The 13558-nt window shown below is 53.1% G+C and overlaps 1 protein-coding gene across 2 annotated transcripts; it reads left to right on the top strand.

Annotated features, from left to right (window-relative positions):
• Window positions 1-3707: 3707 nt before the first annotated feature.
• ppp1r35 (protein phosphatase 1, regulatory subunit 35) lies at window positions 3708-8967 on the top strand. 2 transcript variants are annotated; one of them, XM_041237240.1, is made up of 7 exons: window positions 3708-3926; window positions 4844-5362; window positions 6421-6664; window positions 6793-7020; window positions 7780-7913; window positions 8491-8603; window positions 8732-8967. In XM_041237240.1, the coding sequence occupies exons 2-7, from the start codon at window positions 4904-4906 to the stop codon at window positions 8790-8792; spliced, it is 1239 nt and encodes a 412-aa protein (XP_041093174.1). In that variant the 5' UTR covers window positions 3708-3926; window positions 4844-4903; the 3' UTR covers window positions 8793-8967. The 2 variants fall into 2 exon arrangements, with proteins under 2 accessions (XP_041093174.1, XP_041093173.1); XM_041237239.1 differs by having other exon boundaries at window positions 3710-3926; window positions 8491-8683; window positions 8812-8967.
• The last annotated feature ends 4591 nt before the right edge of the window (window positions 8968-13558 follow it).

The following is a 13558-nucleotide window of genomic DNA, read 5'->3' as shown; positions in this document are numbered from 1 at the left end:
CTCCGGGCTGTCGCCGGGTCCGCGGTTTTCCCGCGGAATTGGGCTACTTTTAAAAACACAGCCGCGGGAAATGTGAAGGAGTCGCGGGTTGATAATGTAATTAGATCAACACTCTAAGTACAATAAATACTAAAGATAAATCGTCTTTTTTAGTCTGTATTCTACTAAGATGCTGCGTAACTGAGAGATGTATACACGGTGTTATTCAGCACGCATTATATAGTTACTGTGCATAGCTGCTATTTAGGGTTTGGGTTATGATTGGTGTTCGGCTTCATTAGTGCCATAGAAATCATCGTGCATGATCAATATCACTTCATTCACAATAACACTTAAATATTTAAGAAGTCTTAGGAATAGCGACATCTACTGGTGCTTATGGTATAACACCACATGTTAATCAATACCATGGCAATGAATCAAAAATCAAAGTTATATAATTAAAAAAGGAATTCATTCTATATTATCAGACTGGGTCCTGGTAGTCCCGTGAGGTCCCAACATGATTTCCCAATCAAACTCAGAAAAAAAAAAAAAAAAAAAAAAAATTACAAAACCACGTCACTTGTTTTACATTCACATCTTGACGGATCCTGATTCTGTTTCGCCTCATTTGTCCTGCCAGACATTATTTTCAGCGTACACAATGCCTTGTTTAAATCTGGTTTGGGATTTATTGAACGTTCACATCATTTCTAAAAATGGGACTTTTTGAGTTTTGGGTCCTTTCATTGTGTTTTTTAATTTAATTTTGTATTTTTTTTGTATTTTAGTGTTTATATTTTATGCAGTATGTGGATTCTGAAAATAATAATAAAAAAATTATATAGGAAAAAGTGATTTTAACAGTGCAATGAGTAAAGGTGGGGGAGTTAGTCTCAGGCAGGGGTGTCTGTCCCTCCTGATATGGAGGGAGAGGGGAGCGGCACGGCGAGGGGCTCCAGACCCACCACTGTGCAGCGCTCTTCTCTCTCTGATCCCCAGCAAGCAGAGACAGAGGAAGACACTGAGAGACACACACACTGAGACTGAGACACTGAGACACATAGACACACACAGGCACTGACACTGAGACAGAGACACTGAGATACACAGACACACTGAGACAGAGACACTGACACACACACACACTGATACACACATATACTGAGAGACAGACTCACTGACAGACACACACACTGAGACAGAGACACTGAGACACACACACATATACAGAGACACACACTGAGACAGACGCACTGACACACACACACAAAGACAGACCCCTCACCCACACTGTGAGTCTCCTGTATTGCAGGCCTGTTCCTCGCCTCAGTCCTCACTGTGTACAGCTTCCTGATGCTCATCCTGCTCCACCCCCTGCAGGCTGTCCATGAGTTCTTCATGGTGAGTGAGGGGGGGAGAGAGAGTGCAGGGGGCTGTGTGTGTGAACATGAACTGTAAACCCAGGCTTTAAAATCCATCCTCTTACCTCTTATTAGCTTAATTAACATGATCGATGGTCCTCTCTCTTTTCTGTACACACAAGGGTAAAAAAAAGCAGTCTTTGAAGCTGCACCTTTTTTAATTAATTGTTAACTCCCTCTCTCTCCCCTCTCTCCTCCCCTATTCCTCTCCCCTCTCTCTCCTCCCCTATTCCTCTCCCCTCTCTCTCCTCCCTTCCTCTCCCCTCTCTCTCCAGCTGGTGTGCATTCCCTTTGAGTGGAGAGTCACTCTGCTGTTTCTCATCACAGCCAACCTCCTGCTGGCGTTCATACTGGAGGTGATACCATAGACTACAACACCAGCCTAGACTATACAACACCAGCATAGACTATACAACACCAGCCCAGACTATACAACACCAGCATAGACTATACAACACCAGCATAGACTATACAACACCAGCCCAGACTATACAACACCAGCATAGACTATACAACACCAGCCCAGACTATACAACACCAGCATAGACTATACAACACCAGCCCAGACTATACAACACCAGCATAGACTATACAACACCAGCCCAGACTATACAACACCAGCATAGACTATACAACACCAGCCCAGACTATACAACACCAGCATAGACTATACAACACCAGCCCAGACTATACAACACCAGCATAGACTATACAACACCAGCATAGACTATACAACACCAGCCTAGACTATACAACACCAGCATAGACTATACAACACCAGCATAGACTATACAACACCAGCCCAGACTATACAACACCAGCATAGACTATACAACACCAGCATAGACTATACAACACCAGCATAGACTATACAACACCAGCATAGACTATACAACACCAGCATAGACTATACAACACCAGCATAGACTATACAACACCAGCCCAGACTATACAACACCAGCATAGACTATACAACACCAGCATAGACTATACAACACCAGCATAGACTATACAACACCAGCATAGACTATACAACACCAGCATAGACTATACAACACCAGCATAGACTATACAACACCAGCATAGACTATACAACACCAGCACAGACTATACAACACCAGCCCAGACTATACAACACCAGCCCAGACTATACAACACCAGCCAGACTATACAACACCAGCCTAGACTATACAACACCAGCATAGACTATACAACACCAGCATAGACTATACAACACCAGCATAGACTATACAACACCAGCCCAGACTATACAACACCAGCACAGACTATACAACACCAGCCCAGACTATACAACACCAGCATAGACTATACAACACCAGCACAGACTATACAACACCAGCACAGACTATACAACACCAGCCCAGACTATATAGACTATACAACACCAGCACAGACTATACAACACCAGCACAGACTATACAACACCAGCATAGACTATACAACACCAGCCCAGACTATACAACACCAGCGCTAGACTATACAACACCAGCCCAGACTATACAACACCAGCACAGACTATACAACACCAGCACAGACTATACAACACCAGCACAGACTATACAACACCAGCCCAGACTATACAACACCAGCATAGACTATACAACACCAGCCCAGACTATACAACACCAGCCCAGACTATACAACACCAGCCCAGACTATACAACACCAGCATAGACTATACAACACCAGCCCAGACTATACAACACCAGCATAGACTATACAACACCAGCATAGAATACAAAAAAAGCCCAGACTATACAACACCAACAGACTATACAACATCAGCATTGAAAATATAAATGCCGTGTTTATTTGCGTAGCTGTCTGAACTGAAGTTACGCGATTATTAAGCCGTTTGACTCACAACACACACACACAAGCGCTTTTAAACAATATGTGTCTCGTGTGTTATCTTAATACAGTTGTATTACTTATCAGTGTGTGTGGGGGATGGGGGTGGGGTATTACTATCAGTGTGTATATATTGGGGGGGGGGGGGGGCAGGTATTTCTATCAATGTGTGTGTGTGGGGGGGGGAGGGGGGCAGGTATTTCTGTCAGTGTGTGTGTGTGTTTATTTGACTTGCAAGCATAATAACATACATACACAAAAATACACACCGTACCTTTAGGGGAGAAGGGGCGCTGGGAAATGTAGTTCTTTTTGACCGGTGTTTACCGCAAAGGTCTTTCGGCTTCGCGTGGAGACTTGTGGGAAGTGTAGTCCGTTTGAAGGATGTCCGGGTTCCGGGAGGTGGCGATGTGACGTCACAGCTTCTGTTTCAACTGTCAACAGCATGGCAGCGCGCGGCGGAGGGAGGTTTACGAGCCCGTTTCTATAGTAATAATAATAATAATAATAATAAAAAAGAGAACATTTTCAACTATCAGAAATATCTCATTGAAAATGTAAATGCCGTGTTTATTTGCGTAGCTGTCTGAACTGAAGGCGCGATTATTAAGCCGTTTTTCTGTAATAAGAATTGCAACGTTTTTGCAGGTAAGTTAATTAAAAGTATGTTTGGAGAAATCTTACCATGGGCTGTGCTTTACAATGCTTCCCTATGCTTTACCAGACCTCTCTGTGCTTTACAATGCTTCCCTGTGCTTTACCAGACCTCTCTGTGCTTTACAATGCTTCCCTATGCTTTACCAGACCTCTCTGTGCTTTACAATGCTTCCCTATGCTTTACCAGACCTCTCTGTGCTTTACAATGCTTCCCTATGCTTTACCAGACCTCTCTGTGCTTTACAATGCTTCCCTGTGCTTTACCACACCTCTCTGTGCTTTACAATGCTTCCCTATGCTTTACCAGACCTCTCTGTGCTTTACAATGCTTCCCTATGCTTTACCAGACCTCTCTGTGCTTTACAATGCTTCCCTATGCTTTACCAGACCTCTCTGTGCTTTACAATGCTTCCCTATGCTTTACCAGACCTCTCTGTGCTTTACAATGCTTCCCTATGCTTTACCAGACCTCTCTGTGCTTTACAATGCTTCCCTATGCTTTACCAGACCTCTCTGTGCTTTACAATGCTTCCCTATGCTTTACCAGACCTCTCTGTGCTTTACAATGCTTCCCTATGCTTTACCAGACCTCTCTGTGCTTTACAATGCTTCCCTATGCTTTACCAGACCTCTCTGTGCTTTACAATGCTTCCCTATGCTTTACCAGACCTCTCTGTGCTTTACAATGCTTCCCTATGCTTTACCAGACCTCTCTGTGCTTTACAATGCTTCCCTATGCTTTACCAGACCTCTCTGTGCTTTACAATGCGTCCCTGTGCTTTAACAGACCTCTCTGTGCTTTACAATGCTTCTCTATGCTTTATTCCACTGTGCTGTTCTGTACTATTGGGGTGCTTGTATAAAGCTAGTTTATCCTGGTTTATTAATTTCTTGTGTTTCTCTGAAAGGGGGTTGGGCTGTTCTTAGTCCAATAAGAGGAAGCTCAGTGCTTCCCCCTGCTGTTGAAGATGAAACTGGCAGTGCCTACGACAGATTGTACCCCCAAACCCTACACCCCACTACACTACACTGACCAGGAGAGCCTCCCATTGCACTGCGCCCCAAAACGACCGGGGCACACAGTCCTGGAACCTGTCTCTGCGACGAGCAAGCCCATGTTATTGGGATCCACTGACCAGGAGAGCTTCCCGTCGTACTGCGCCCCAGGACCAGTGGGGTGCGATGACGGAGACGCATCGTTACGGCAGTGCAGTGACCCCGAGAGCCGGCCTGTGCAGAGCGGCGCCTCACTGTTGGGGTACCCAGAGTCTGTGCCCATGCGCCACGCCCCCACTCCCCTGCACTCCGAACCACAGCCCCTGGGGTCCCTCCCGGACCTCGATATCTCACTGACCCCTGAGAAGATGAGCCGGGGAACGGGGGGGATTCTGAAGAGAGGAGGAGGAGGAGAGAACAGACACCGACAGGTAGAGAGATGGAGGGAGTGTGTGTGTATATCTGTCTGTCTGTCTGTCTGTTTCTGGGTGACTCTCTGTCTGTCTGTCTGTGTGCCTGTATGTCTTTTTCTTTGTGTGTGTATCAGTCTGTGTTCGACAGTGTGTGTGTGTTGTGTATCAGTCTGTCTGTCTCTGTGTGAGTGTATATCTGTCTGTCTGTCTGTCTCTGTTAGATAGAGACTGACAGAGACTGTCTCTGGGTGGCTTAGTCCCACCGCTCAGACAGAGAGACCTGTCCCACACTGACAGACAGACAGTGAAGAGTGTGTCCACTGTCTCACAGACAGACACACTGTGTCTGGTCTGTCTGTGCAGACATGACAGACACACAATAGTCTTGTATGTGTGTGTGTGTGTGTGTGTGTGTGTGTGTATCTATCTGTCTGTTTGCTTGTATGTCTTTTTCTTTGTGTGTGTATCAGTCTATGTTGTACAGTTTATGTGTGTATCATTGTGTTTGACGGTCTCCGCTCCCCTGTCTCATTGTGTTTGACGGTCTCCGCTCCCCTGTCTCAGTGTGTTTGACGGTCTCCGCTCCCCTGTCTCAGTGTGTTTGACGGTCTCCGCTCCCCTGTCTCAGTGTGTTTGACGGTCTCCGCTCCCCTGTCTCAGTGTGTTTGACGGTCTCCGCTCCCCTGTCTCAGTGTGTTTGACGGTCTCCGCTCCCCTGTCTCAGTGTGTTTGACGGTCTCCGCTCCCCTGTCTCAGTGTGTTTGACGGTCTCCGCTCCCCTGTCTCAGTGTGTTTGACGGTCTCCGCTCCCCTGTCTCAGTGTGTTTGACGGTCTCCGCTCCCCTGTCTCAGTGTGTTTGACGGTCTCCGCTCCCCTGTCTCAGTGTGTTTGACGGTCTCCGCTCCCCTGTCTCAGTGTGTTTGACGGTCTCCGCTCCCCTGTCTCAGTGTGTTTGACGGTCTCCGCTCCCCTGTCTCAGTGTGTTTGACGGTCTCCGCTCCCCTGTCTCAGTGTGTTTGACGGTCTCCGCTCCCCTGTCTCAGTGTGTTTGACGGTCTCCGCTCCCCTGTCTCAGGTGCGTTTTCACATCACTCCCCAGTCGGACACCAGCACCTGCAAGGAGAGCGATGACCTTTCACCCCGGCCGGAGAGGGAGGCGGAGCCCCGCACTGTGACGCCGGTGTCGGGGGGCGGAGTCAGAGAGAGGGGTGTCGACACCCCCAAACCCAACCCCAACCCCACAGCCATCTTCTCAAAGGAGGGGTCCTCGTCACGCCAGAAGGCACCTAAGAGGACAGCTAAAGCCAAGGCCCCCAAGGGTGGGGCTGAGTTTGCACTTTTGAACGAGCTGGAAAACAGAAATTTTAACTTCGTACCACAGTAAGAAAAAATAAATCGGGACTTTAGTGAAATAAACCCTTTTTTTTTTTCTTTTTTTTTTTTGTAGCCAGTGATGAGCGGACGAAAAGCAGAGCCCAGCAGGCAGTGGGTGAGACGCCCGTGGAGGCCGGGCCAGGGGTCCTTCTGGAGAGACCTGCGCTCCACACCACGCTGGCTCTGGGGGCGGAGCTGAGGGGCGTGGAGGGGGCGGAGTTTCATCCCAGGAGGGCGGTGCTAGAGCAGCTGAGGAAATCATCCCTGACAAGAAACATTGTGGAGGGGAAAATAGCAGAGGGTGAGAGAGAGAGAGGAAGGAAGGGAGGGAGGGAGAGAGAGGAAGGAAGGGAGGGAGGGAAGGAGGGAGAAAGGGAGAGAGAGGAGGAGGAGGAAAGGGAGAGGGAGAGAAGAGGGGGAGAGGGAGAGGGGAGAGAAGAGGGGGAGAGGGAGAGGGGAGAGAGAGGAGAGAGGAGAGAAGAGGGAGGGGAGAGAAGAGGAGAAGAGGGGAGAAGAGGAGGATAGAGAGGGTGGGGAGACTGAGGGAGAGCCAAGTGTGAGAGGGCAATGAGGGAAGATGGGGTAGCTCGGGAGCAAAGCAGGAGGAGAGGAGAAGATAAAGAGGAGGGGCCCTCTAGGGACGAGGGTAGAGGATAGAGAAGAGGAGCAGGGAGAGAAGGGAGAGGGGGGAGAGGAGAGAGGGGAGAGGAGAGGAGGGGTGAGGAGAGAAGAGAGGGGGGAGGAGAAAGATGGAGAGAAGAGGGGAGAGAGAGGGGAGGAGGAAAGGGTTAGGGAGAGGAGGAGAGAAAGGGATGAGGAGAGAGGATAGGAGAGGAGTGGACGAGGAGGAGAGAGAGAAGGTGGAATCAGGAGAGGGGAGGAGAGAGGGAGATAAGGGAGGGAGAGTTGATAACTGAGTTTTAATACAGTACAAAACATTACAACAAACTTCAGACAAGATCCTGTATCCTGAATCTGTTGAATCTTTATTAAGAACAGTCAGTTTGATTATTATCTCTCTCTCTCTCTCCTCACCTCTCCTCTCTCTGTCTCTCTCTAGCTGTGAATGTTCCTCGGTATCAGACCCGGTTCCAGGCTCTGGTCAGCCTGGCGGTTCCGCAGCAGGATGTTCTGAGCTCCGCGCTGAGGGAGCGGCTGGCGCTGGTCCCGCCCGGTCGGACCCAGCCCGGGAAGGTGAGACGGTCTGATTCTCTGCGTTTCCACAGTGTTTCTTTGTTCTTGCGTTTTTAAAAGGTCGTGGGGTGATAGTCTTTCAGAAAGCTGTGATATTCAGAGCCCCGTACAGGTTGTTAGTTTCGGAGGCTGAAGGCAGTCCGGCTACATTCGCTCTCTCTAGCGTTGAAACGTCTCTTTCCACATCATAGGCACTTAGCCTGCAATGTCATAAAGGAGGCCAGGTCTGCTGCCTTGTGGGGACTGTCTTCACAAACACACAATAAAGAGCAGAGACAGACACACACACACACACACAGACACAGACAGAGACACACACACACACACACACACACGCAAACACACACACAGACACACACCCACACCAGGGTTTATAAAATAAAAGAAAACCACACAGCTGATAGTGAAATGTTTGCTGGCAAGAAATATTCTCTAAATTCGCTTTAATTTTAAAGAAATAAGTGTTTGTTGCTCTCAGGCGTCTTCTGACTCCACTGAACTCGCTTCATTCTTTCTATTTATTTTGTATTCATTTCCGACCCTGCCTCATGTGTGGTGGTTTTGTGTGCAATTCCAGAGTTCCCCAGCAGAGGGCCCCGACCTCCTCGCCTTCTACAGCCCCTGCGAGCTGCTGTGGGAGACCCCGCACCTGCCCCTGGAGGGGTTGCCCCCTCTCCGAGTGAGCACCAGGACCAGACCCCCCGAAACTACTTTCAACCTCTACAGCAAGCGCAGGCAGTGGGAGTCCTGAGCGGGGCCCCCTTATTGATCTGCACCCCAAAGGCACTTCCAGGCCCCCCTCTCCGAGTGAGCACCAGGACCAGACCCCCCGAAACTACTTTCAACCTCTACAGCAAGCGCAGGCAGTGGGAGTCCTGAGCGGGGCCCCCTTATTGATCTGCACCCCAAAATACTACAGACCCCCAGCACAGCGCACCCCGCTGGATTCTTGTCGGATTGGAAATATTATGTGACGTGTGTCTGCTGTGATCTGTGTTTTTTTTTCCTACTAATTTTATACCGTATGATTTTGCAATAAAAAATTACATAAAAACAGTGTCTGGGTGTTTTTATATTTTATGTTGATGTGCAGACACACGAAAACACTGCTTCCCTCCCTCCCTCCCCGTCCCTCCTCAGCTCCACTAGAGCCACACTGCCTCCCTCCCTCCCAGTCCCTCCTCAGCTCCACTAGAGCCACACTGCCTCCCCCTCCCCGTCCCTCCTCGTTACGGGTTGATGGGTAGACTCCCTCCCTCCCGCATAAGAGCCAGGGCGAAAACGACTGTGTCGAAAGCTCGGCGCCCACCCACGCCTCCCTCCCTCCCAGTCCACTCCTCAGCTCCACTAGAGCCACACTGCCTCCCTCCCTCCCAGTCCCTCCTCAGCTCCACTAGAGCCACACTGCCTCCCTCCCTCCCAGTCCCTCCTCAGCTCCACTAGAGCCACACTGCCTCCCTCCCTCCCAGTCCCTCCTCAGCTCCACTAGAGCCACACTGCCTCCCTCCCTCCCAGTCCCTCCTCAGCTCCACTAGAGCCACACTGCTTCCCTCCCTCCCAGTCCCTCCTCAGCTCCACTAGAGCCACACTGCTTCCCTCCCTCCCAGTCCCTCCTCAGCTCCACTAGAGCCACACTGCTTCCCTCCCTCCCAGTCCCTCAGCTCAGCTCCACTAGAGCCACACTGCCTCCCTCCCTCCCAGTCCCTCAGCTCCACTAGAGCCACACTGCTTCCCTCCCTCCCAGTCCCTCCTCAGCTCCACTAGAGCCACACTGCTTCCCTCCCTCCCAGTCCCTCCTCAGCTCCACTAGAGCCACACTGCTTCCCTCCCTCCCAGTCCCTCCTCAGCTCCACTAGAGCCACACTGCTTCCCTCCCTCCCAGTCCCTCCTCAGCTCCACTAGAGCCACACTGCCTCCCTCCCTCCTCCGAAGGTTCGGTGAATGCTGTCGGGTGATCACGAAGTGACGAGGGTGTCTGAGGCCCACTCCTCAGAAGGGAACTAGAGCCACACTGCCTCCCTCCCTCCCAGTCCCCTCCTCAGCTCCACTAGAGCCACACTGCCTCCCTCCCTCCCAGTCCCTCCTCAGCTCCACTAGAGCCACACTGCTTCCCTCCCTCCCAGTCCCTCCTCAGCTCCACTAGAGCCACACTGCTTCCCTCCCTCCCAGTCCCTCCTCAGCTCCACTAGAGCCACACTGCTTCCCTCCCTCCCAGTCCCTCCTCAGCTCCACTAGAGCCACACTGCCTCCCTCCCTCCCAGTCCCTCCTCAGCTCCGCTAGAGCCACACTGCTTCCCTCCCTCCCAGTCCCTCCTCAGCTCCACTAGAGCCACACTGCTTCCCTCCCTCCCAGTCCCTCCTCAGCTCCACTAGAGCCACACTGCTTTCCCTCCCTCCCAGTCCCTCCTCAGCTCCACTAGAGCCACACTGCTTCCCTCCCTCCCAGTCTCCTCAGCTCCACTAGAGCCACACTGCTTCCCTCCCTCCCAGTCCCTCCTCAGCTCCACTAGAGCCACACTGCTTCCCTCCCTCCCACAGACGGTCGAGGATCTCGGGTGACGAGGTCAGTAGGAGTCTCGGTGTTCGGTCAGACTGAGGGAGAGTGTCAGGGGATCCTTGCTTGACAATAATCTCCCCCTACCCCAGATTCGGTGCCTCCTCAGGATCCTCCCAGTCCCTCCTCAGCTCCACTAGAGCCACACTGCTTCCCTCCCTCCCAGTCCCTCCTCAGCTCCACTAGAGCCACACTGCTTCCCTCCCTCCCAGTCCCTCCTCAGCTCCACTAGAGCCACACTGCTTCCCTCCCTCCCAGTCCCTCCTCAGCTCCACTAGAGCCACACTGCTTCCCTCCCTCCCAGTCCCTCCTCAGCTCCACTAGAGCCACACTGCTTCCCTCCCTCCCAGTCCCTCCTCAGCTCCACTAGAGCCCACTGCCTCCCTCCCTCCCTAGAGCCACACTGCTTCCCTCCCTCCCAGTCCCTCCTCAGCTCCACTAGAGCCACACTGCTTCCCTCCCTCCCAGTCCCTCCTCAGCTCCACTAGAGCCACACTAGGATCTCGGTCCCCTCCCATTCCCCCTCTCGGTTACAAGGAGCCCCACTCCCTCAGTTCGATGTGCTCAAAGGGACTGGGACCTCACTCCAGGGTAGTGAGGCCCAGTCCCTCCTCCTCAGTGACGGAGGGACCGTTAGGGACGCTGCGAAAGGAGGCCATCACGGGAGTAGGTCCTCGACGGAGTCCCAGATCAGGGCGAGTCTAGGTACTCGGTGTGCGCTAGGATCGTCTCAGGAGGCTTCGCTCCCATCCCAGAGGGACCTCGGCTCCAGGCTGATCTCACTAGGGAGGCCCCAGTCGAGGCTGATCTCGTCCCTCCCAGGAGGGAGGGTCAGCTCCGGAGACCGACAGTCGAGTCAGTATCTTAAGCCACCCTGCTTCCCTCCCTCCCAGTCCCTCCTCAGCTCCACTAGAGCCACACTGCTTCCCTCCCTCCCAGTCCCTCCTCAGCTCCACTAGAGCCACACTGCTTCCCTCCCTCCCAGTCCCTCCTCAGCTCCACTAGAGCCACACTGCTTCCCTCCCTCCCAGTCCCTCCTCAGCTCCACTAGAGCCACACTGCTTCCCTCCCTCCCAGTCCCTCCTCAGCTCCACTAGAGCCACACTGCCTCCCTCCCTCCCAGTCCCTCCTCAGCTCCACTAGAGCCACACTGCTTCCCTCCCTCCCAGTCCCTCCTCAGCTCCCTAGAGCCACACTGCTTCCCTCCCTCCCAGTCCCTCCTCAGCTCTCAGCTCCTAGAGCCACACTGCTTCCCTCCCTCCCAGTCCCTCCTCAGCTCCACTAGAGCCACACTGCTTCCCTCCCTCCCAGTCCCTCCTCAGCTCCACTAGAGCCACACTGCTTCCCTCCCTCCCAGTCCCTCCTCAGCTCCACTAGAGCCACACTGCTTCCCTCCCTCCCAGTCCCTCCTCAGCTCCACTAGAGCCACACTGCTTCCCTCCCTCCCAGTCCCTCCTCAGCTCCACTAGAGCCACCCTGCTTCCCTCCCTCCCAGTCCCTCCTCAGCTCCACTAGAGCCACACTGCTTCCCTCCCTCCCAGTCCCTCCTCAGCTCCACTAGAGCCACACTGCCTCCCTCCCTCCCAGTCCCCCGGGCCTCTCCACTGACCGAAGCCACCTACCGCCTGGTAGGGAGGTTCCTCATCCTCAGCTCCACTAGAGCCACACTGCTTCCCTCCCTCCCAGTCCCTCAGCTCAGCTCCACTAGAGCCACACTGCTTCCCTCCCTCCCAGTCCCTCCCTCAGCTCCACTAGAGCCACACTGCCTCCCTCCCTCCCAGTCCCTCCTCAGCTCCACTAGAGCCACACTGCTTCCCTCCCTCCCAGTCCATCCGGTGGTGCGGCCGTCCCTCCCTCGTCGTCGCCTAGATCTCCATAAGCACACTGCTGCCGCTCATCCCTCCTACGAAGGAGGGGCGGGTCCAGGGAGGAGTGTCTAGGACCTCGGTGTGACGGAGGGAGCCCTCCCAGTTCCCTCCTCACTCCACTAGAAAGCCGCCTAGTCGTGTTGGATCCCAGGTCTTCTCCCTCTCAGCTCCACTAGAGCCACACTGCTTTCCCTCCCTCCCAGTCCCTCCTCAGCTCCACTAGAGCCACACTGCTTCCCTCCCTCCCAGTCCCTCCTCAGCTCCACTAGAGCCACACTGCTTCCCTCCCTCCCAGTCCCTCCTCAGCTCCACTAGAGCCACACTGCTTCCCTCCCCCCCAGTCCCTCCTCCGCTCCACTAGAGCCACACTGCTCCTCCCTCCCTCCCAGTCCCTCCTCAGCTCCACTAGAGCCACACTGCTTCCCTCCCTCCCAGTCCCTCCTCAGCTCCACTAGAGCCACACTGCTTCCCTCCCTCCCAGTCCCTCCTCAGCTCCACTAGAGCCACACTGCTTCCCTCCCTCCCAGTCCCTCCTCAGCTCCACTAGAGCCACACTGCTTCCCTCCCTCCCAGTCCCTCCTCAGCTCCACTAGAGCCACGCCGCTTCCCTCCCAGCACCTCCTCACTCCACTAGAGCCACACTGCGCCTCCCTCCCTCCCCCGTAGTCCCATCCCTCAACTAGAGCCACACTGCTTTCCCATTCCCTCCCTGGGCTGGCTACAGCTCCACTAGCAACCACAGGCATGCTCTGAGAAAGGGTTCCCAGGTATCAGCACAAATAGAGCCACACTGCTTCCCTGCCTAAATGAATAAATAAATGCTGCCTGGTGTTGTCATACAGCGAAAGAGCTCTCCCTCCCAGAAAGGTAAATGCTAGTCCACCCCTAGTACCCACACAGCCCAGCCCTCCCAGTCCCTCCTCAGCCCAAAAAATCCGCGTTAGAGCTGCTGACCCACTGAGAGGGCTGCCCCAGCCGGTGGTGCGGGAGCGGGTGCCCGCCCTCCCTCCCCGGGGGTGTTCCCCTGTCCCTCCACGGTCTCGCCAGCGCATAGCCCGAACCACAGGTCTTCCCCATGCCTCTGAGAAAGGGTTGGTAAGGGATCAGCACAATAATAAATGAATGATAAATGAATAAATAAGAATGCCGGGTGGTGTTTGATTTACAGCCAAAAGAGCAGTAATAAGGTAAAATGATTAGTCCACACCCGTACCCCCCACAGG

This window comes from Polyodon spathula, chromosome 44 (genome assembly GCF_017654505.1).
Source record: "Polyodon spathula isolate WHYD16114869_AA chromosome 44, ASM1765450v1, whole genome shotgun sequence".
In the NCBI taxonomy this organism is placed as follows: domain Eukaryota; kingdom Metazoa; phylum Chordata; class Actinopteri; order Acipenseriformes; family Polyodontidae; genus Polyodon; species Polyodon spathula.
Note: the sequence above shows the minus strand (reverse complement) of the source record. Positions and strands in the feature narration are given on the sequence as shown.

What these genes read in the sequence shown, in the direction of transcription:
- ppp1r35 (XM_041237240.1), top strand. Translation starts at nt 4,904, where the DNA reads ATGAAACTGGCAGTGCCTACGACAGATTGTACCCCCAAACCCTACACC. An exon ending in GAGAGAACAGACACCGACAG is followed by an intron (nt 5,363 to 6,420) that starts GTAGAGAGATGG and finishes CCCCTGTCTCAG; the next exon opens with GTGCGTTTTCACATCACTCC. An exon ending in GGAGGGGAAAATAGCAGAGG is followed by an intron (nt 7,021 to 7,779) that starts GTGAGAGAGAGA and finishes GTCTCTCTCTAG; the next exon opens with CTGTGAATGTTCCTCGGTAT.